Genomic DNA, 24310 nt, shown 5'->3' with positions numbered 1-24310 from the left:
TTTTGGTCAGTGATATAAGTCAGAAAGGGAAAGAATAATACTCAGTGATTTCACTTGTAATATAATTAAGCAAAACAATGGAACAGACACTGACAACTTTCTGATAAGGACTGACTCCTCATTGGGTGCTCTACTACCAGATGTGCCTATATACAGTCATGATCACCATGTACTAGGGTTGTTTTTAGGAAAATTGTAAACTTATGGAGAGAGGTATAATGAATTGATAAATACCTCTCTATTCTCACCCTATTCTACAAAATTATTGCTTAGGAACAATTGTGACCTCTGAAGCCTTATGTGAAAATTGTGATACTGATGCCATGAAAATGTGTAAGAGGAATCATTTTGTTCAGCATCTGGAAGCAGTGGCTGGTGATAAATGTTTAAGATTTGGCACAATAAATACAAGATGGAGAAATATAGATTTTCATGAAAATTTTAACTTTAGCTTAATCTTGTTCATGCAATATTTTGATCATACTTACTAAATCAGGCTACTCTTGTTAAATTATATGGCAAAAATATTTTGCTGGTGTCATGGATGCAGACTTGATTGCAGCATTGGGAGTGAGATCCTGACTTGAGATCCCAGCAGGATGGACTTACATCCCCCAAGACTGTGAGATAATAAATGAATTAATTTCTGTGTAGCTATTTTCTTTAATTTGGTAATTTTTAACAGGCTGCTTCTACTATTCTTTAGTTATATAGTAAGACATGTGGTTGACTTATATGACTTGGAGATAATATTCACATGTCAGCTGAGGTGAGGAGACAGTGACACCAAGCAGTATCAAGAACCGATCAATCTGGAGTAAAAGTGGGAGGCTGAGAGACACTGTCAACCATGCTTGATTAACCTTATACAGTGTTGAAAATTATGGTTCCCTCTATGAGTGAAAAATATTATTTTCAAGTTTATTTGGATTCATAAGATGTATAACAGAATTGTAGGAGTTTCTATATAAGGCAGCATTGAGTTATAATGAGATTGCCTACAATGTAATTAGTAATTGGCAAGTTAGTCAAAGGTATCAGTAAAGCTTATTTTAATAGTTCTCTTCACAAATTTAAACAAACATATGCTCCTCCAGAGAGCATTATGTAGTATCCCCTACTCCAGTTCCATCCATGTTGCTGTGCATGTATAGATTTTATCATCTTTTATAGCTGAGTAGTAGCCATTGTGGAGATATACCACACCTTTCTCCATGCATCTGTACTTGGGCACTTGGGTCCTTTCCATAAAGTGACTAATGTAAATAGTGCTGCAGTGAACATAGGAGTGCACATGCCCTTCAAATTAGTGTCTTTGTACTCTTCAGGTATTTATTTAGGAGTGGAATTGCTGGACACTATGGCAAATCTTGTTAATATTTTGAGACTGACCCACTTACTTTTAGCCTGTTTTCATCTATTCCCGTAGTTTCCAAGATGAACAAACTCTGATCCATGAAGCCTTTTTCATTGACAAATATTTCTTTTCTCTAAAGTTTTATCCTCTTGTAATTACATTATCTTCCACCTTTGCTTCTCATTTCATGTACTAGTACATGTTATCTACCATTGATTCAACTACACAAACACACAAGTGACTCATAAAACTTAAGTTCTCTGCATCAGTCTGTGTCCAGTCAGTAGATAGGAACCCCACTCTAGGTTAAACAGGGAATGCTTGCTAATAAAATGAATTTTAAAACTATAATTAAAGGGTGATTATAGGGTGAGAAAAATCTGTATGGGTGCTAGGATATGGAAGTATACTCTAAGGCAAAGCTTGGAAGGAGCAGTTCAGTCCTCTGGATAGCAAAAAAAAAAAAAAAAAAAAAAAAAAAAAAAAAAAAAAACAAAAACAAAAAATTCACTCTTTGCCCAGGCCAGAGCATAGATGGTATTCAAGAATTTAGCTAGTGGTAGAAATTCTGGAAAGCACAGGGGCACATGCAGCTCAATGGGGGAGGATAATTAGAAAGGGAATATGTGTGTCTGTGTGGTTTTGAGGGCTGCAGACACATGGATGCGAAATCTTCAACTTTCAAAAGGTGAAAATTTCAAAAGAGGGGGACAATTAAACAAAAACATGATCTTGAGGCTCCAACATCACGAAGATCCACCACTGAATAAAGTTTCACAAAATATCCTCTCACCCCCACTGCCATGATCTACCTCCCCACCAGGGCAACAAACAATTCATTTGGACTGCCTTTCCCTGCAATTTGTCCCCTGAAACACGCTGTTCTGAGAAAGGTTATCCATGCTCTCATTAACCGAAAATTCATGAAGGAGCCCATCACTCATCACAGAGCTTACATTGAAAGTATTACAAAGATGAGAGGTGGTAATTTCAGAACAGGCCTCTCCCAGTACAAAGGCTCTTAGGAAAAACAGCTTTTCATGGTAAAATTTGTCAGATCCATTTACTAATTATTTGACTGTGGAAAATGTTCTTCAATTCATAAACTTTAGTTTCTGCAACTGCTAAATAAGAATAAGTGCATTAAAATGTGTTGGGGTCTATAGGAAATATATAGGAACTACAAAGAGTTAAAGCCCATATACTGCTCTGCTGGTTTTCACTACCATCTTTTACTTTTCCCTCTTTCTTGTATCCAAACATAAGCATTCCCCAATAATAAGTTTTCAAATACATATATTTACTGGGACTGATGCATTTCTTGTATTAAAATGTTAAGACTTACTTTAATGTAAAATAACACAACAATTCAGAAAGAGAAAGGCAAATACAGGACATTTCTCACATATGTGCAATATAAAAGACAAAACAAAGAACAGAAAGCAAAACAAAACAAAACAAATCCTAGAAATCTGACTGTAGAACAGGGACGTAGGAGATCCAGTGCTGTATATTGAAGAATTACTGAGGCTTTGGTGGTCAATGTGCTATGGTAACACATGTTTGTAGAGGTGTGCACCTTACTTATAAATCACAAACAGTGCTATAGCCAATGCACCTGAATAAATATAACTTTAAATAATACAAAACTAAAGTTAGGAGCATATAGTAAAAACCATGGAGCAGTGAGCTATTATTAATGTCATGATTGGAAGATATTCAACAAAAGTGATAGGTCCTTGTAATTATTCAAATATTCCTTGCTGAAAATACATAGGAGAGTAAAATCAAAATGCTGCAGAGTCTGTAAGCACTAATTATTGAGTGATCACATGTTAGTGGAGAACATGATTCCCTAGCCCATATGAGAAACCTTATACTGAGACCTGCCTTGAAAACTTAGACTTGAGCAAAGGAGTTCTTAAACCAATGCAATTTTCCTCACTTGAAGATCAAACTCTTAGAAAAGTTTATTTTTAGTTCAATAATTAATAGTATTACATAACTTATGAGGTGTTCACTAAAATATTTTTACCTAAAGAGAGAATAGAATGTCATAAACTGATGGGAAGGGATGAGATAGACAATTTACCTTTGGAGGGAAGGAGATCATTTCAGGGAGTATATGTAGCATTTTGGAATACTCAAGTCTTTGTTTAAAATCCAGGAAAAGTACTTTACAGTATTTATTAGTGGAAAAAAGGAAACCAATATGATATGGTGATGGTGATAATGATGATGAGGGGCGGGAGTATATTAATATCAGTGAGTATAACTTTGTTTTTGATAGTTGCTTTCTAAACATTGAAAGAGCAAAATAGTAAACACACATATACAGGCCAAACCTATTTGTTGATGTGTTATGTCATAGGCATGAAAGACAATTATGGAAGTAAAATTAGGGTTATACAAGCTTGGGTATTTAGCACATATATATTTTGTTTGAAATAACTATTAGAAAATTCCTAGCATGGCAGTAAGTAATGTAATATTCTGTACACAGAATGAGCTCATTTTAGCAAATAGTTGTAAAATGAGAACAGAGCCCATGTGAGGTTGACCTGCCCATTCCTGGAGTATAAAAGTGTCCTGCAAGAGTAGCTGATACTCAACTTCAGAAAGATCTTCCTACAGGTCAACTGAAACCTCACCTTCTAACACCATGTACTGCAACTACCTTGGAAACTACTATGGTAGCTACGGCTGTGGCCTTGGCTATGGCTGTGGCCTTGGCTATGGCTCCCGCTATGGCTGTGGCTATGGTTCCGGATATGGCTGTGGCTATGGCTCCCTCTATGGCTGTGGCTACGGTTCCGGATATGGCTGTGGTTATGGTTCTGGATATGGCTGTGGCTATGGTTCCAGATATGGCTGTGGTTATGGTTCCGGATATGGCTGTGGCTACGGTTCCAGATATGGCTGTGGCTATGGTTCCGGATATGGCTGTGGCTATGGTTCTGGATATGGATCTTCCTGCTATAGCTACCGACCAATTGTTTACAGGAGTTGCTATTCTTCTTGCTGCTAAAACATCACCTCAGTACAGATTTTCTTCTAAAATGATCACCCCAAGGCATTTCTCTTTACTGTTTCTTCATCATAGCTGAACCTACTCAAGAAAGAGTATTCAGAGCCTGCAGAGTATCCATTGTCCTCTTGGCAGTCCAGCTTGATGCTGAGGGAAGCTGAGTTACTCCATGATGTGCCTGAAAAGCAGAAGGCATAATTTAAGTACCAACTCTCTGACTCCTTGTTGCATCTTTCTATATTGTGATCATTTCCAAATAAACATGATTCTTTTCTCCTAACAAGTTTGTGTGTGTTTTGTGTCAGACGTGCCTATGACTTACCTCTTTGTCTTCTATGTCTGTGACCTCCTTAGAGCTTGGCAGAGCTTATCTCAGCTGGTCATTACAACTGTGTGTCTGGTCTCTACTCTCATTGCTAATCACCCATGATGTACTGAAGTATATTTGCCATCAATAGCATGCCTCAATAATGGTCCCCATTGGTGGAGTCCTGTGTTCTGAATTGATTTTAGTCTAGTGTTTGATTCTGGGTCTATCTTTCTTTCTATATGAACACTCATCAACACACAATTATACATAGACATATGTCAGCAGAGGTGAGATCATTCACACCAATCCATATCAAGGACAGAGCACTTTGGAGTAAATGTTCAAGGGTGAGAGACACTATGAGATCCCAACCATATATGGGACTGGATTATGAAAAAAATCCTTTTTTTTAATTTTAAAGATTTATTTATTTATTTATATAAGCACTGGGTATAGTCAGAAGCACGGGAGGGTGAGAGAATTCACCAGAGCCAGAGCGGGGAACAGGCAGACCAACAAAATACACTGCTGAGGGGCGTAGCGGGCACAGCAGGAGAGGTGTGGGGCACCATGTGGGACCCTCGCTGGTGGCCAGGGATTGAACTGGTGCTGCAGAGGCTGCGGGCAGCTTTGCAGCCCAGTGCTCAACCGCTGCGCCAATCATGAGAAAAAAATTCCTTGTACCCACAGTAACATTGGGAATAATGAGAGATTATGAGGCATGTTGGCCTTTATACAGCATAATTTCACAATGAATTGGGTTCCCAGAAGAAATATCAACTCCCTGTTATAACATGTATTCAAACACCCAATGATTATAAAAGGAGACTTTATGTAGCTTAACATAAAGAACAAACACTTGACTTTGTTAATACAGCAGATCTGTAATTTTAGTAAAATTCCTAATCTGTTTGTCCCTCAAACAGAAATTACTGCACTAAAGTTACATCTTTTGCAATTTTTTTTGAGACCAAAGAGATTGTAAAATGTGAAAGAAACATGTGATTAAAAAAATGACTAAGCAGTGTTATTCTGAAGGGTATTTGTGTGCTCTTCTCATTGAATAAATGACCACTTAGAACTGATAATAAATTGTTGGGGAGTGGTACTTGTGGTAAATATACACTATCAGAAGGATTACTATTTGGTATGGCCACTATGGATGAATATGGATGTTCTTCAAAATTGAAAATAGGACTGCATATTATCCATCAATTTTACTTCTGGATATTTATCTGAATAATATAAAAATTAATTCAAGAAGATGTATGCAACCCTGTGTTAATTTCACTATTATTCACAATAGCTAAGATGAGGAACAACTGCCCATTGACAGATGATTGGATACAGATATTATGATATGTATACACAGTGGAACAAGAATGAATCCTAGTGGATTATTGTATGTGAAATAACTCAGAAAAATGAATTGCTCTATGATTTCACTCAATTTTGGAAGTTAAATTAACAAAACAAAAATAATTAATAAGAGTAAAACTTAAATTTTGTCAACAGAATGCTGGTTACCAGAGGAGAAGGGTAATATACCTGGTTTAACAAGTAAAGGAGTTTTATTGGATAGTGGTGGATGGTAACCCAGTCTTTGGTGATAGGTGCGGTGTGGCATATGCTGTTGTTGAGGTGTGATTCTGTATGCCTAAACCTTATGCAGTGTTGAAAATCAATGTTACCTCAATAGAGGAAAAAATTAATTTATTTTCATGGCTACTTGGATTCATAAGAACTTCAAACAGTGTAGTGGAGTAGTGTGTATATATATATATATATATATATATATAACTACACAGAAGTTCTCATATATATATGGCAGCATTGAGTTACAATGAGAACTTCTGTGAAGTAATTTGCAGTGGGCAATTTAGTGGATGTTATTAGTTCAACTTATTTTAGTAGTCATATTAGCAAACTCAAAACTATACACAGAGCCTTACAGAGTACCATCCTCTCAAGTTCATCCATGTGTTGCATATGGCGAGATTTCATCATCTTTTATAGCTAAGTAGTAAGCCATTGTGTAGATATACCACACCTTTAGCCACTCGAATAACTTGGGTCATTTCCATAGTGTCACTATTGTAAAAAGTGCTGCAACGAACATAGGAATGCATATGTCTCTTCTTATTAGTGTCTTTACCCTTCAGGTAGTTACCTGGGATTGGAATTGCTGGATCATATGGCAAATCTATTGTTAATGTTTTGAAACTGACCTGCCTATTTCTAGCTTGATGTCATCTATTCCCATAGTTTCCATGATGAAAAAACTTCTGGTACACCATATCTTTATCATTGAAAAATATTTCTTTGCTTTCTCAGAGTTTTGGTCCTTGTAATTACTTTATCCTCCTTCTTTGCTTTACACTTTACATGCTAGTAAATCTTATCTTCTACCATTCATTCAACAACCATGTATACAAAAGTACTCTTAAAATGAAAGCTCCATGTGTCGTTCTGGGTCCAGTCAGTAGACAGAAACCTCACAATACATTAAACAGGAAAGCTTAATAATAACATTAATTTTAAACTATAATTAAAGGGTGATTATAGGGTGAGAAAATTCTGTTTTCTCTTGGGATGTGGAAGAATACTCAAGAAAGGCAACTTGGAAGGCATAGTTCAGCACCCTGGATAGCAGAAAAAGTTCCTCCTCAGGCCAGGCCAGAGGTGTTCTCTATTCAGTGGACCTGCAGGAGACACCCTCAGGAGTGCAAATATTAATAAAGCAGTTAGCAAGTGGTAGAAGGTCTGGGAAGCTCAGAGGCACACCCAACTCTGTGGGTAGGGTAGGCTAGAGAATGTTTGTGTGGGTTTGAATGCTGCAGACACTCATGGATGAGAAATCTTCAATTGCTAGTTTCAGCATAGAAGGGGCCAAATAAGCAAAAACATGGTTCTGAGCCTCCAACAACACTGATGTCCGCTACTAAATATAATCTCACTAAATATCCTTTCATTCTCACTGGTATCACATGCCTTATAAGAGGGCTCAAAACAAATAATGCAGAACTGTCTTCCTCTGCAATTTCTCCCCTGAGACACTCTCTACTGAGAGAGCTTAATGTCATGCTCACATTAAAGGGCCAGTTCATGAAGGAGCCTATCCCTCATTGCAGAGCATACCCTGAAAGTATTGGAAAGATGAGGCAGAAATTTCACAACAGCCCGCTCTTCCATATTCAGAGGCTCTGTAGGGGAAATAGCGTTTCATGGCAAAATTGTCAGAACCATTTACTACTTATTTGACCACAGGAAATGATCTCAAATTTATGAACTTCAGTTTCTGTGACTGCTTATGGCATCAAATAATATGTGAATTAAAAATTTGTTGGACTCTGTAGGAAATATGTAGGAACTACAAAGAGTGAAGCACAGGTTCTGCTGTATCAGGAGTCACTACCTTCTTTTCCTTTCTCCCCATTCTTGTATCCAAACATAAGCATTTTCACATAGTAACAGTTTCCAAATATATATATTTACTTTTATTGATGCATTTCTTTTATTAAAACATTAATACTTTAATGTAAAATAAGCAAATTAAGTCAGAAGGAAAAGGACAAATTTTGATGTTTCACTTGGATGTGGAATATAAAAAACAAAGGAGAGGAACAGATGATAACAAAACAAAAGAAACACTAAATGTGAATGTATAACTGAGTTGACCAGAGGACAAGGTGGGGAACCTGGTGCTAGGAGGGACGAGCTCCAATAGTGGATAGTGGACAATTATTGGGGTTATGGTGGTGGGCGGGGTATGGTAATAAATAAGTAGAGGTGTTCACGAGTATCCATAAATCATATATAGTTTTGTAAACCAATGTACTACCTCTAAAAAAAAGTTTTTAGAAATTACAAAAATAAAAGTAGGGGAAAATAATATCTTGAAATAGTTCAATATTATTAACGTTATGATTGCAAAGTATCCAGCAAAGCTAGTATGGGTAAATAATATCCCATTATTTTTTGTGTGAGAAGACAGGTGAGAATAAAATCAATTAGATACTGTAGATTCTCCAAGTACTAATTATTGATTGATCACATATTAATGGAGGCCAACACTACATAGCACATAAAGGAGCAACCTTATAACTGAACTTGCATTGAAATCTTGATTTTGAACAAAGAAGTTCTTAAACCAAACCATTTTCCTCACTTGAAGTTCAAACTTAGAAAATTTTATCATTCTTTTAAATTATTAAAAGTAAGTATTAGTAACTTCCTTATCTGGTGTTCATTAAAAATATTTGTCCTAAAGAAAGAATAGAATGTTATAAACTAATAGAGAGGGTGAGATAGAAAAGATTTTCTTCAGAGAGAAGGCGAATATTCAGAGACTAAATGTAGCATGTTGAAATGTACGATTCCCTGTCCAAAATCTGTGCTAAGTACTTGGGAGAATTTTCCTTATTAATGGTAAAAAGTAGACCAACATGATGTGATAATGATAGTGGTAATGATAAGAAGGAGGGGAGGAAATTAATAGCAATCATCAAACTTTATGTTAAATATTGATAGTTGCTTTCGAAGACAAAGCACAGAATAGTAAAAACATGCATACACAAGCCAAACATATTTTGTTTATGTGTTATATCATAGCCATGAAATACAATTATGGAAGTAAAATTAGGGTTATATAAGCTTGGATGTTTGCAACATATCTCTTTATGTTTGAAATAACCATTAGAGAATTCCTAGGATGGCAGTAATATGACATCCTGACAAGATGCTGTACACAGAATGAACTCATTTTAGCAAATAGTTGTAAAATGAGAACAGAGCCCATGTGAGGTTGACCCACCCATTGCTGGGAGTATATAAGTGTCCTGCAAGAGTAGCTGATACTCGACTTCAGAAAGATCTTCCTACAGGTCAACTGAAACCTCACCTCCTAACACCATGTACTGCAACTACCTTGGAAACTACTATGGTAGCTACGGCTGTGGCCTTGGCTATGGCTGTGGCCTTGGCTATGGCTCCCGCTATGGCTGTGGCTATGGTTCCGGATATGGCTGTGGCTATGGTTCTGGATATGGCTGTGGCTATGGCTCCCGCTATGGCTGTGGCTACGGTTCCGGATATGGCTGTGGCTATGGTTCCGGATATGGCTGTGGCTACGGCTCCAGATATGGCTGTGGCTATGGCTCTGGTTATAGCTGTGGCTATGGCTCTTCCTTCTGTGGTTACCGGCCTTTTGTCTACAGAAGTTGCTATTCTTCTTGCTGCTAAACCATAACCACAGTCCATGTTTTCTTCCAAAGTGATCATTCCAAGGCATTTCTTCTCTGCGTTCTCATGATCACAACTGAATCCACTGAAGAAAGAGTAATCTGAACCTGCAGAAAATTCGTTGTTCTCCTGGAAGTCTACCTTGTTTTTGAGAAAACCTGAGTTACCCCATGATGTGTCTGGAAAGCAGAAGGCATCATTTAAGTTATAGACCAAGTGCAAACCCTCTAAATTTTTTGTTGCATATTTTTACATTGTGATTATTTGCAAATAAACATGATTCTTTGCTCCTAAAATATTTGTGTATCTTTTGTGTCAGACATGGCCATTGACTTACAGTATTTTCTTCTATGTCTGTGACCTACTCAGAGCCTGGCAGATTTAATCTCAGCTTGACATTCCTACCATGTTTCTGGCCTCCACTCTCATTGCTCAGTACTCATGACTTTCTGAAGTTTACATACTTTGAATTTTATGTCTGAGAAGACTGGGCCCCTACTGGAGTCCTGTATTCTGAATTTATTTCAGTGAAGCCTTCATTCCTATGCTTTCATATTTCCTGATTCTGTATATGTTTCTTTCTTTCTATGTGAATACTCATCAACACATACATACACATAAACACACAGAAATATGTCTCAGAGTAATCTGGTTTGGGAAATTTTGATGGTGAAACATTGGTTAGAAAGAGTAAGCCTAAAAGTTGCAGACAAATGAATAGGGAAGGACAAACACACTCTTAGGTTTGCTGCAGCACTATTTAAATCAGCCAAGTTTAGGAAACAACCCAAGTGCTCAAAAAATATATGACTGTGTTAAGAAGATGTGGTATATGCACACAATAGAATACTTGTACATGGTTAAAAATTGAAATTTTGCTATTTACGACAACATGAATGCACTGGAGGGGTTACGTTAAGTGAAATAAGTCAGAAAGGGAAAGACAACTACTTGATGATTTTACTCATATGTGAAATATAGAGAAACAAAACAAAGGGAATTAAAAAGGAATGACTTCCTTGTTGGGCTCTCTACCACCACATGTATTTATACCCAATAATGATCACCTATACTAGGACTATTTTAGAGGAAAATTATAAAATTATGGAGAGGGGTACAATTAATCCACTTATATATACCTTTATGTTCTCTTCCTACTCTGGGAAATTACTGGTCGGGATTAAATGTGTCTTCTGAAGCCTGATGTGAAAATGATGATGCTCATGCCGTGAAATTCCATAGCTCAGTTTTGTTTCCACATCTGGAAGGAGTGGCCAGAGATAACATGTTTAAGGTTTGGTAGGTAAAAGTCAAGATGGATAAATTTAATTTTACTTCAAATATTTAACTTTTTAGCTTAACTATGTCCAAGCAATATTTGGGTCATACTTGTTAAATCAAGCTGCTCTAAGTTACTTCACAAAGTTTTTTGCAGATATCCTAGATGAAGACATGATTGCAATATTGAGTGTGAATCCTGAGCAGAAATGCCAGTTAGGGTGTACTTCAATTTCTTATCCACCAAGACTGGGAGATAATAAATACATGGTTTTCAAATTGCTATTTTCTTTTATTTTGTTTATTTACAAAAGGTTACATCTACTATTCTTTAAGTTTTGTACTAAGAGATGTGGCTGACTTAAATGGCCTGGAGATAATGTGTCAAGTCAGCTGAGGTAAGGAGACCATTCACACCAATCATAATCAAGGACAGGTCACTCTGGAGTAAAAATGGAAGGGTGAGAGGCACTATCAGCTATACTTAATAGGACTGGCTTGTGATTAAAATCTGGAAACATCAAATGTTGAGGAATTTCTCCATAAGGCAGCAATGAGTAACAATGAGATCTCCAATGAAGTAATTAATAATTGGTAAGTTAGTCAAAGTTATCAGTCAAGCTTATTTTTTAAAAGATTTTATTTATTGATGCATACAAGAGTTGGGGTACAGGCCAGAGGTGTGAAGGGTGATAGGATTCACCAGAGACAGAGTGGGGAGAAGAACAGGAAGACTACTGAAATACAGTGCTGAGGGGAGCAGTGGGCAAGTCAAGAGAGGTCTGCTGTGCCATGTGGGTCTCCTCCTTGGCTGGGGGATCAAACTCGTGCTGCACTGGCTGTGGATAGCTTCATAGGTTGTGTCTTAACCCCTTGCACCACCAGGGAGGCCCCTGTCAAGCTTATTTTAATAGTCATATTCCCAAATTTAACCTATCCTACCCTCCTCCAAAGAACCTTCTAGAACATCTTCCTCTCCAGTTCCATCCATGGGTTCATGTGGTATGATTTCATTATCTTTTATAGCTTAGTAGAAGCCATTGTGGAGCTACACCACACCTTTACCCACTCATGTGTTCCTGGGCACTTGGGTCCTTTCCATAATGTGACTAATGTAAATAGTGCTGCAGTGAACACAGGAGTCCACTTGGCCCTTCAAATTAGTGTCTTTGTACTCTCCAGGTAGTTACCTTGGTGTGGAATGCTGGATCACATGGCAAATCTATTGTGAATGCTTTGAAACTCACCTGCCTACTTTTAACTTGATGTCATCTATTCTCATAGTTTCCATAATGAGCAGACTTCTCATCCGTGACGTCTTAAACCTTGACAAATTTTTCTTTGCTTTTCTCTACGTTTTGGTCTTTGTTATTGCATTATCTTCCATTTTTCCTTTTCACTTAATGTACTACTTCATCTTATCTGTTAGCATTTTATCGACTACCACATATACAAAAATGACTTGTAAAACTAAAGCTCTGTGTGTCAGTCTGGGTCCAGTAGTAGATGGAAACCTCACATAAGGTTAAACAGGAAAGCTTAACATTAAAATCAATTTTAAAGCTATAATAAATGGGTGATTATAGGATGAGAAAATTCTATATGGTTCTCTAGGGATGTGGAAGTATACTCCAGAAGGTAAAACTTGGAACTGCAGTTCAGCACCCTGGATAGCAGGAAAAAAATAACTCCTTTGGCCAGGCTCTATAATCAGTGGACCAATAGGAGATGCCTTCTGGAGTGCAGATGGTAATCAAGCAATTAGCAAATGGTGAAGGTCTGGAAAGCTGAGGGGCAGTGGCAACTCTGTGGGGCAGGATAGCTAGAGAGGGAATCTGTGTGTTGTGTGGGTTTGAAGTCAGCAGATACTCTTGGATGAGAAATCTTCAAAGGCTAGTTTCAACAGAGTGTTCCAAAACCAAAAACTTGATCCTGAGACTCCAGCATCCACCAGTGAATAAAGCCTTAACAAATGTCCTCTCATCCTGTCACTGCCATCTCTTATCCACCCCCCAGTCCAGGGCTGCAAACAAATAATGCAAACTGCTTTCTCCTGCAGTTTCTCCCCTGCAACACTGTCTACCAAGAAAGCTTAATACCATGCTCAGATTAAAGGGCAAACTCATGAAGGGGCCCATCACTTGTCACAGAGCATACACTGAAAGTATTGGGAAGATGAGAGGCAGTAAGTTCAGAAAGTTCCTCTCCCAGTTTCAGTGGCTCTGTAGGAGACAAGGCTTTTCATGGTAAATTTTGTCAGATCCATTTACTAATTACTTGACTATGGGAAGTGTTCTCAAATTTATAAACTTTAGTTCCTGCAACTACTAAGTAAGAATCAATAAACATTAACAATGTAATAGAATCTATCAGAAATATATAGGAACTACGAAGAATGAAGCACAAATCCTTCTATATCGGCAGTCACTACCTTCTTTTACTCACCCCCCCTTCTTGTATCCAAACAGAAGCACTCCCAAATAATAACAGTTTTCAAGTATCTGCATTAACTTGGACTGATGTATTTCTTGTATTAAAATGTTAAAATTTACTTTAATGTAAAGTAAGCAATATATGTCAGAAAGAAAAAGAAAAAATACAGGATATTTCTCTCATATATGAATATAAAAAGCAAAACAGAGGAACAGAAAAACACATGATGAAACAAACCCTAGAAATCTGACTGTAGAACTGAGAGGTAGGAGATCCAGTGGTGTAGAATGAGAAATAACTTGGGCTTTGGTAGTGGGTGTGATGTTGTAACATACATTTTAGAGGTGTGCACCTTATTCCTAAATCATATACAATGCTCTAAAGCAATGCACCACAATAAAAATAATCTTTAAAAATGACAAAATCAAAGTTAGGACAAAATAAATACCATGGAAGTATAAACCATTATTAATGTCATAATTGTAAAGAATCCCACAAAAGTGGTATAGGTAGTGCTATTTGAATATTGTTTGTAGGAGAAGTCAGGTGGGAATAAAAACAATAAAACATTGCAGATTCTTTAAGTACTAATTTTGATTGATCATATGTTAGTAGAGAACATAACTCAATAACACATATATGAGGAACATTATAACCGGACTTACATTGAAAACTTGAGCTTAAACAAAGTTTTTGAACCAAAGCATTTTCCACACTCTAAGTTGAAAGTCGGAAAACTTCATAATTTTTGGTAAAGTAGTAATAGTAAGTTTTATATTACTTATCTGGCCTTCCCTAAAAAACTGTTTGCCCTAAAGAAAGAATAGAATGTCATAAACTGATGGAAAATTTTCTCCAGAGTGGAGATTATTTCAGGGAGTAAACGTAGCATGTTGAAATATTCAATTCCTTGTCTGAAACCCATGAAAAGTACTTTAGAGGATTCACATTATAAATGGAAAAAAAGAAAACATTGTGATATGTGCTATGATAATGTCAATGAGAACAAGAGCAAAATAGTAAACACACATATAAATAAGCCCAATCTATTTTGCTTATGTGTAATGTCATAGCCATGAAATACAATTGTGAAAGTAAAATTAGGGTTATATAAGCTTGGGTGTTTACAACATATATCTTTATGTTTAAAACAACCATTAGAAAATTCCTAGGATGGCAGTAATATGACATCCTGACAAGATGTTGTACACAGAATGAGCTCATTTTAGCAAATAGTTGTAAAATGAGAACAGAGCCCATGTGAGGTTGACCCGCCCATTGCTGAGAGTATATAAGTGTCCTGCAAGAGTAGCTGATACTCGACTTCAGAAAGATCTTCCTACAGGTCAACTGAAACCTCACCTCCTAACACCATGTACTGCAACTACCTTGGAAACTACTATGGTAGCTACGGCTGTGGCCTTGGCTATGGCTGTGGCCTTGGCTATGGCTCCCGCTATGGCTGTGGCTATGGTTCTGGATATGGCTGTGGCTACGGTTCCGGATATGGCTGTGGCTACGGTTCTGGATATGGCTGTGGCTATGGCTCCCGCTATGGCTGTGGCTATGGTTCCGGATATGGCTGTGGCTATGGTTCCAGATATGGCTGTGGCTGCGGCTCCAGATATGGCTGTGGCTATGGCTCTGGTTATGGCTGTGGCTATGGCTCTGGTTATGGCTGTGGCTATGGCTCTGGATATGGCTCTTCCTTCTGTGGTTACCGGCCTTTTGTCTACAGAAGTTGCTATTCTTCTTGCTGCTAAACCATAACCACAGTCCATATTCTCTTCCAAATGATCATTCCAAGGTGTTTCTTCTCTGCAGTCTCATGATCACATCTGAATCCACTGAAGAAAGAGTAATCTGAACCTGCAGAAAATACGTTGTTCTCCTGGAAGTCTACCTTGTTGTTGAGAAAACCTGAGTTACCCCATGATGTGTCTGGAAAGCAGAAGGCATCATTTAAGTCATAGACCAAGTGCAAACCCTCTAAATTTTTTGTTGCATATTTTGGCATTGTGATTATTTCCAAATAAACATGATTCTTTGCTCCTAAAATATTTGTGTATCTTTTGTGTCAGAAATGGCCATTGACTTACAGTATTTTCTTCTATGTCTGTGACCTCCTCAGAGCCTGGCAGAGTTAATCTCAGCTGGACATTCCTACCATGTTTCTGGCCTCCACTCTCATTGCTCAGTACTCATGACTTTCTGAAGTTTACATACCTTGAATTTTATGTCTGAGAAGACTGGGCCCCTACTGGAGTCCTGTATTCTGAATTTATTTCAGTGAAGCCTTCATTCCTATGCTTTCATGTTTCCTGATTCTGGATATGTTTCTTTCTTTCTATGTGAATACTCATCAACATATACATACACATAAACACACAGAAATATGTCTCAGAGTAATCTGGTTTGGGAAATTTTGATGGTGAAACATTGGTTAGAAAGAGTAAGCCTAAAAGTTGCAGACAAATGAATAGGGAAGGACAAACACACTCTTAGGTTCGCTGCAGCACTATTTAAATCAGCCAAGTTTAGGAAACAACCCAAGTGCTCAAAAAATATATGACTGTGTTAAGAAGATGCGGTATATGCACACAATAGAATACTTGTACATGGTTAAAAATTGAAATTTTGCTATTTACGACAACATGAATGCACTGGAGGGGTTATGTTAAGTGAAATAAGTCAGAAAGGGAAAGACAATTACTTGATGATTTTACTCATATGTGAAATATAGAGAAACAAAACAAAGGGAATTAAAAAGGAATGACTTCCTTGTTGGGCTCTCTACCACCACATGTGTTTATACCCAATAATGATCTCCTATACTAGGACTATTTTAGAGGAAAATTGTAAAATTATGGAGAGGGGTACAATTAATCCACTTATATATACCTTTATGTTCTCTTCCTATTCTGGGAAATTATTGGCCAGGATTAAATGTGTCTTCTGAAGCCTGATGTGAAAATGATGATGCTCATGCCGTGAAATTCCATAGCTCAGTTTTGTTTCCACATCTGGAAGGAGTGGCCAGAGATAACATGTTTAAGGTTTGGTAGGTAAAAGTCAAGATGGATAAATTTAATTTTACTTCAAATATTTAACTTTTTAGCTTAACTATGTCCAAGCAATATTTGGGTCATACTTGTTAAATCAAGCTGCTCTAAGTTACTTCACAAAGTTTTTTGCAGATATCCTAGATGAAGACATGATTGCAATATTGAGTGTGAATCCTGAGCAGAAATGCCAGTTAGGGTGTACTTCAATTTCTTATCCACCAAGACTGGGAGATAATAAATACATGGTTTTCAAATTGCTATTTTCCTTTATTTTGTTTATTTACAAAAGGTTACATCTACTATTCTTTAAGTTTTGTACTGAGAGATGTGGCTGACTTAAATGGCCTGGAGATAATGTGTCAAGTCAGCTGAGGTAAGGAGACCATTCATACCAATCATAATCAAGGACAGGTCACTCTGGAGTAAAAATGGAAGGGTGAGAGGCACTATCAGCTATACTTAATAGGACTGGCTTGTGAATAAAATCTTGGGAAACATCAAATGTTGAGGAATTTCTCCATAAGGCAGCAATGAGTAACAATGAGATCTCCAATGAAGTAATTAATAATTGGTAAGTTAGTCAAAGTTATCAGTCAAGCTTATTTTTTAAAAGATTTTATTTATTGATGCATACAAGAGTTGGGGTACAGGCCAGAGGTGTGAAGGGTGATAGGATTCACCAGAGACAGAGTGGGGAGAAGAACAGGAAGACTACTGAAATACAGTGCTGAGGGGAGCAGTGGGCAAGTCAAGAGAGGTCTGCTGTGCCATGTGGGTCTCCTCCTTGGCTGGGGGATCAAACTCGTGCTGCACTGGCTGTGGATAGCTTCATAGGTTGTGTCTTAACCCCTTGCACCACCAGGGAGGCCCCTGTCAAGCTTATTTTAATAGTCATATTCCCAAATTTAACCTATCCTACCCTCCTCCAAAGAACCTTCTAGAACATCTTCCTCTCCAGTTCCATCCATGGGTTCATGTGGTATGATTTCATTATCTTTTATAGCTTAGTAGAAGCCATTGTGGAGCTACACCACACCTTTACCCACTCGTGTGTTCCTGGGCACTTGGGTCCTTTCCATAATGTGACTAATGTAAATTGTGCTGCAGTGAACACAGGAGTCCACTTGGCCCTTCAAATTAGTGTCTTTGTACTCTCCAGGTAGTTACCTTGGTGTGGAATTGCTGGATCACATGGCAAATCTATTGTGAATGCTTTCAGACTCACCTGCCTACTTTTAACTTGATGTCATCTATTCTCATAGTTTCCATAATGAGCAGACTTCTCATCCGTGACGTCTTAAACCTTGACAAATTTTTCTTTGCTTTTCTCTACGTTTTGGTCTTTGTTATTGCATTATCTTCCATTTTTCCTTTTCACTTAATGTACTACTTCATCTTATCTGTTAGCATTTTATCGACTACCACATATACAAAAATGACTTGTAAAACTAAAGCTCTGTGTGTCAGTCTGGGTCCAGTAGTAGATGGAAACCTCACATAAGGTTAAACAGGAAAGCTTAACATTAAAATCAATTTTAAAGCTATAATAAACGGGTGATTATAGGATGAGAAAATTCTATATGGTTCTCTAGGGATGTGGAAGTATACTCCAGAAGGTAAAACTTGGAACTGCAGTTCAGCACCCTGGATAGCAGGAAAAAAATAACTCCTTTGGCCAGGCTCTATAATCAGTGGACCAATAGGAGATGCCTTCTGGAGTGCAGATGGTAATCAAGCAATTAGCAAATGGTGAAGGTCTGGAAAGCTGAGGGGCAGTGGCAACTCTGTGGGGCAGGATAGCTAGAGAGGGAATCTGTGTGTTGTGTGGGTTTGAAGTCAGCAGATACTCTTGGATGAGAAATCTTCAAAGGCTAGTTTCAACAGAGTGTTCCAAAACCAAAAACTTGATCCTGAGACTCCAGCATCCACCAGTGAATAAAGCCTTAACAAATGTCCTCTCATCCTGTCACTGCCATCTCTTATCCACCCCCCAGTCCAGGGCTGCAAACAAATAATGCAAACTGCTTTCTCCTGCAGTTTCTCCCCTGCAACACTGTCTACCAAGAAAGCTTAATACCATGCTCAGATTAAAAGGCAAACTCATGAAGGGGCCCATCACTTGTCACAGAGCATACACTGAAAGTATTGGGAAGATGAGAGGCAGTAAGTTCAGAACGTTCCTCTCCCAGTTTCAGTGGCTCTGTAGGAGACAAGGCTTTTCATGGTAAATTTTGTCAGATCCATTTACTAATTACTTGACTATGGGAAGTGTTCTCAAATTTATAAACTTTAGTTCCTGCAACTACTAAGTAAGAATCAATAAACATTAACAATGTAATAGAATCTATCAGAAATATATAGGAACTACGAAGAATGAAGCACAAATCCTTCTATATCGGCAGTCACTACCTTCTTTTACTCACCCCCCCTTCTTGTATCCAAACAGAAGCACTCCCAAATAATAACAGTTTTCAAGTATCTGCATTAACTTGGACTGATGTATTTCTTGTATTAAAATGTTAAAATTTACTTTAATGTAAAGTAAGCAATATATGTCAGAAAGAAAAAGAAAAAATACAGGATATTTCTCTCATATATGAATATAAAAAGCAAAACAGAGGAACAGAAAAACACATGATGAAACAAACCCTAGAAATCTGACTGTAGAACTGAGAGGTAGGAGATCCAGTGGTGTAGAATGAGAAATAACTGGGGCTTTGGTAGTGGGTGTGATGTTGTAACATACATTTTAGAGGTGTGCACCTTATTCCTAAATCATATACAATGCTCTAAAGCAATGCACCACAATAAAAATAATCTTTAAAAATGACAAAATCAAAGTAAGGACAAAATAAATACCATGGAAGTATAAACCATTATTAATGTCATAATTGTGAAGAATCCCGCAAAAGTGGTATAGGTAGTGTTATTTGAATATTGTTTGTAGGAGAAGACAGGTGGGAATAAAAGCAATGAAACATTGCAGATTCTGTAAGTACTAATTTTGATTGATCATATGTTAGTAGAGAGTGTGACTCCATAACACATATATGAGGAACATTATAACCGGACTTACATTGAAAACTTGAGCTTAAACAAAGAAGTTCTTGAACCAAAGCATTTTCCACACTCTAAGTTGAAAGTCAGAAAACTTCATAATTTTTGGTTAAATTAGTAATAGTAAGTTTTATATTACTTACTTATCTGGCCTTCCCTAAAAAAAATTGCCCTAAAGAAAGAATAGAATGTCATAAACTGATGGAAAATTTTCCTCCAGAGTGGAGATTATTTCAGGGAGTAAATGTAGCATTTTGAAATATTCAATTCCTTGTCCAAAACCCATGAAAAGTACTTTAGAGGATTTACATTATAAATGGAAAAAAGGAAACCATTGTGATATGTGCTATGATAATGTCAATGAGAACAAGAGCAAAATAGTAAACACACATATAAATAAGCCCAATCTATTTTGCTTATGTGTAATGTCATAGCCATGAAATACATTTGTGAAAGTAAAATTAGGGTTATATAAGCTTGGGTGTTTACAACATATATCTTTATGTTTAAAACAACCATTAGAAAATTCCGAGGATGGCAGTAATATGACATCCTGACAAGATGTTGTACACAGAATGAGCTCATTTTAGCAAATAGTTGTAAAATGAGAACAGAGCCCATGTGAGGTTGACCCGCCCATTGCTGGAGTATATAAGTGTCCTGCAAGAGTAGCTGATACTCGACTTCAGAAAGATCTTCCTACAGGTCAACTGAAACCTCACCTCCTAACACCATGTATTGCAACTACCTTGGAAACTACTATGGTAGCTACGGCTGTGGCCTTGGCTATGGCTGTGGCCTTGGCTATGGCTCCCGCTATGGCTGTGGCTATGGTTCTGGATATGGCTGTGGCTACGGTTCTGGATATGGCTGTGGCTATGGTTCTGGATATGGCTGTGGCTATGGCTCCCTCTATGGCTGTGGCTACGGTTCCGGATATGGCTGTGGCTATGGTTCTGGATATGGCTGTGGCTATGGTTCCAGATATGGCTGTGGCTATGGCTCTGGATATGGCTGTGGCTACAGATCTGGATATGGCTCATCTTGCTGTAGCTACCGGCCATTTGTCTACAGGAAATGCTATTCTTCTTGCTGCTAGAACATCACCACAGTCTGTTTTCTTCTAAAATGATCACTCCAAGGCATTTCTTCTTCACTGTATCATGATCACAACTGAATCCACTGAAGAGAGATGTTCAGAACCTGCAGAAAATTCCTTGTCTTCTTGAAGTCTAGCTTGTTGCTGAGGAAATCTGAGCAACTCCATGATGTTTCTGGAAAGCAGAGGCATCTTTGAATTCATAGACCAAGTGTAACCCCCCACCCCCAACTCCTTGTTGCATATTTCTGTATTGTGATCATTTTCAAATAAACATGATTCTTTGCTCCTAACAATTTTGTCAGAGGTGTCATTGACTTACACTTTTTTTCCTCTATGTCTGTGAACTCCTCAGAGCCTAGCAGAGCTAATATCAGATGGTCATTCCAATTGTGTTCCTCATCTCCACTCTCATGGCTCAGCCCTCATGACTTCCTGCAGTTTTCATACCTTGAATAGCATCCCCTCCAAACACTTGCCCCTCTGGTTGAATCTCTCTTCTCTTACTTCTCCCCACTCTTTTTGTGTGATTTTTACCCTTATGCTGTCACAGTCAAAGATGTATATAACCAGTGTTCCAGGTAGAAAAGAGGTGAAGGACAAGTGATGAATAGCATCATATCCTCTAAAGAAATGCTCTCTCCTTTTTTTGGGAAGGGAAACACTGTCCAGCAGACTTTGTCTACCTCTGTGCCTACATGTTCAAGTGGCTACTCTTATCTGATGGTGGATAAAGAAGGGACCAGAGGCAAAAGTTGAGCTAGGGAGAGTCTATAGCGTCTACTCAACCCCCATAGGTCATAGATATCAGGGTGAATTTCGGTGATGTGAAACCTAGCCAAATGGATATTTTTCACTGTATGACAGTCCAAACTTTGAATCTGGGCAAGGGTGAAACTCTCATTTTCATGTAAATTTTATCTTTTAGTGTAGAGGATTTAACCTATACTCTTCCTTAATACCATATTATTATCCACACAGGGCACTTTCCTTTTTCCTTAAATTTTTGTTTTACATATTTATTTTCTTTTATTTCCTATTTCCGTTTGCACGGAAATGGATGCAACATTTGCTTCCATCTTGTAATTTTTTGATTTATATGTAACCAACTCATTTTATCCCACAAAAGTTCCAATACTTGGACATGCACAAGAGAGACAGTGCAGAAGGTGATTTTGAGAACTGGGGAAAGGTAGGGTTCAGATCCAGAAAAACCTCTGCAGGATAACTCATGGGTGCAGTCAGGGCCCCAGGTGAAGATGAAGAGCTTATTCCAATTTTTAAAAGAATGGTCGCACGTATTCACTATGTATTGCTGTGAAATTATGAGATATGATGTGTGGTACTAGCTCAGTTGTCCTGAGAAATGGGCATCTCATTTTTTAAAATATTCAACATAGACGAGTTGATCATCTGCTAGGAGTATCTACAGGGCATGGCATAATAACTTTGTCAGTTACTAGTTTTGTTACTCTGGTCTAATAATACAACTACTCCTAGAACACAGTTTCCTTACATGAAAATGTGGTTAAAATATCTTCTCAATATTGTGGAGTGGAAATTTAATTATGTTTTCAAAGTCAATTTGTACAATAGGAACCATTGTAAGAAACAGAATGAATTTCTCTACTCTGGGATTTTGCAAAAGGAAAGACATAATTAGAGCTTCAGGAGATTAATGAATATATTTATCACACAACTCTAAGACATTTTCACTATAATTAGTGATACATGTTTTATAATCAACATTTTTATCCACTTAAATCTCCAGCTGCAAGATTTTTTAAAAGATTTATTTATTTTTAATTTTTTAATATTTTATTTCATATAATTCTTACATCATTTTTCATTTTTGCACAATGTATGCATTTTCATTTTGTTTATATTCCCCATACAATTGCACCCCCCCTGATTTTGACCCTAATCCTTTCTCTCCCGGGATCCTCCCCCCTCCATCGTAGTGTATCTCTAGTTTATTGTTGCTTGTTGATTTTGATTTTTACTTTGTATTAATTAGTCTTTTTCCTGGTCCCTTATTTAGTTTTCTAGATTCCTGCTATGAGTGAGACCATCCGGTATTTTTTTTTCCTTTCTGACTTATTTTGCTGAGCATGATCCCTTCCAGCGCCATCCATGTTGCTGCAAACTGCATGTGTTTATCTTTTTTGATTGTTGTGTAATATTCCTTTGTGTATATGTACCACATCTTCTTGATACAGTCATTTATTTTTGGGCATTTGGGTTGTTTCCATAGCTTAGCTATTGTAAATAGCTCTGCTATAAACATAGGGGTGCAGGTGCTCTTTGGAATTGATGTTTCTGTTTCCTTTGGGTAAATACCTGGGAGTGGAATTGCTGGATCATATGGAAGCTCTATGTTTAGTAGGTCCAGAAATCTCCACACAGCTCTCCATAGTGGTTGGACCAGTTTGCACTCCCACCAACAGTGCAGGAGAGTTCCTTTTTCTCCACAACCTCGCCAACATTTGTTGCTAGTTTTTTTAATATGTGCCATTCTCACTGGTATAAGATGGTATCTCATGGTAGTTTTGATTTGCATTTCCCTGATTACAAGTGATTTTGAACATTTTTTCAGATGCCTATTGGCCATTTGCATTTCCTCTTTGGAGAAGTTTCTTTTTAGCTCTTCTGCCCACTTTTTGACTGGATTATTTTCTTTGTTTTTGTTGAGTCTCATCAGCTCTTTGTAGATTTTTGTGATCAGTCCTTTATCATTAGTGTTGTATGTAAAAATGTTCTCCCAGCTGGTGGGGTTTCTCTTTGTTTTTGTTATTGTCTCTTTTTCCAGCTGCAAGATTTTAACTGATGAATATGTTCAAAAATAGTCAGATGGGTCAGACATAACCTGTTTTCTCAGGATATTAACTAATTCTTTTGGTGATACCAAAATTTATAATAACTCTCAATTGTTTTTCATGGAGAAGCCAGAGAATATTTTCAGGCCAATAGTTTATAGGTACAAGATGTATGCGTCCTGTAATTACTGAATACACATTATGATGTCATGTCTAATAAATTGACATAGTATTCTCAGTAGCAATGTGCTGCACAAAATGCTTCAATCACATTATAGTTTCATTAACATCAGAATACTAGGAAGTACATTTCCTAGTATTTGGTTGTATTTGCTTTCCTCATTAGGCCTATTAATAGTTTGAATAAATCCACGGAATACATATCATCACATACATTTTAAGCTGCTGCTCCATTAGCTTAAGAACATTTCTTAAGATTTGTAAATGAATCTAGAGGAGATGGACAAATTCCTACAACTCTACAATCACCCAAAAGTAGATAAAGAAGAAATAGAACACCTAAACAGACCAATTACAAGCAGCAAAATTGAAATGGTAATCAAAAACCTCCCCAAAAACTAAAGCCCAGGACCTGATGGATTTACAAATGAATTCTACCAAACATT

The 24310-nt window shown here is 37.4% G+C and overlaps 4 protein-coding genes across 4 annotated transcripts; all 4 read left to right on the top strand.

Annotated features, from left to right (window-relative positions):
- Window positions 1-4019: 4019 nt before the first annotated feature.
- On the top strand, window positions 4020-4385 carry LOC311169299 (uncharacterized protein; the record flags this gene model as incomplete). The annotated part of the gene is made up of 1 exon (XM_084231118.1): window positions 4020-4385. The coding sequence occupies one exon, from the start codon at window positions 4020-4022 to the stop codon at window positions 4383-4385; it is 366 nt and encodes a 121-aa protein (XP_084087244.1).
- Window positions 4386-9606: 5221 nt separating this feature from the next.
- Window positions 9607-9936, top strand: LOC311170374 (uncharacterized protein; the record flags this gene model as incomplete). The annotated part of the gene is made up of 1 exon (XM_084232738.1): window positions 9607-9936. One exon carries the CDS (start codon window positions 9607-9609, stop codon window positions 9934-9936), a length of 330 nt encoding a protein of 109 aa, XP_084088864.1.
- Window positions 9937-15020: 5084 nt separating this feature from the next.
- LOC311169293 (uncharacterized protein) lies at window positions 15021-15410 on the top strand (the record flags this gene model as incomplete). Its single annotated transcript, XM_084231112.1, has 1 exon — window positions 15021-15410. One exon carries the CDS (start codon window positions 15021-15023, stop codon window positions 15408-15410), a length of 390 nt encoding a protein of 129 aa, XP_084087238.1.
- Window positions 15411-20502: 5092 nt separating this feature from the next.
- On the top strand, window positions 20503-20868 carry LOC311169300 (uncharacterized protein; the record flags this gene model as incomplete). The annotated part of the gene is made up of 1 exon (XM_084231119.1): window positions 20503-20868. One exon carries the CDS (start codon window positions 20503-20505, stop codon window positions 20866-20868), a length of 366 nt encoding a protein of 121 aa, XP_084087245.1.
- Window positions 20869-24310: the final 3442 nt, after the last annotated feature.

Source organism: Talpa europaea (genome assembly GCF_964194135.1).
Source record: "Talpa europaea genome assembly, chromosome: 4".
In the NCBI taxonomy this organism is placed as follows: Eukaryota; Metazoa; Chordata; class Mammalia; order Eulipotyphla; family Talpidae; genus Talpa; species Talpa europaea.
The sequence above is the reverse complement of the archived record's forward strand: the minus strand, read 5'-3'. Positions and strand labels throughout refer to the sequence as shown.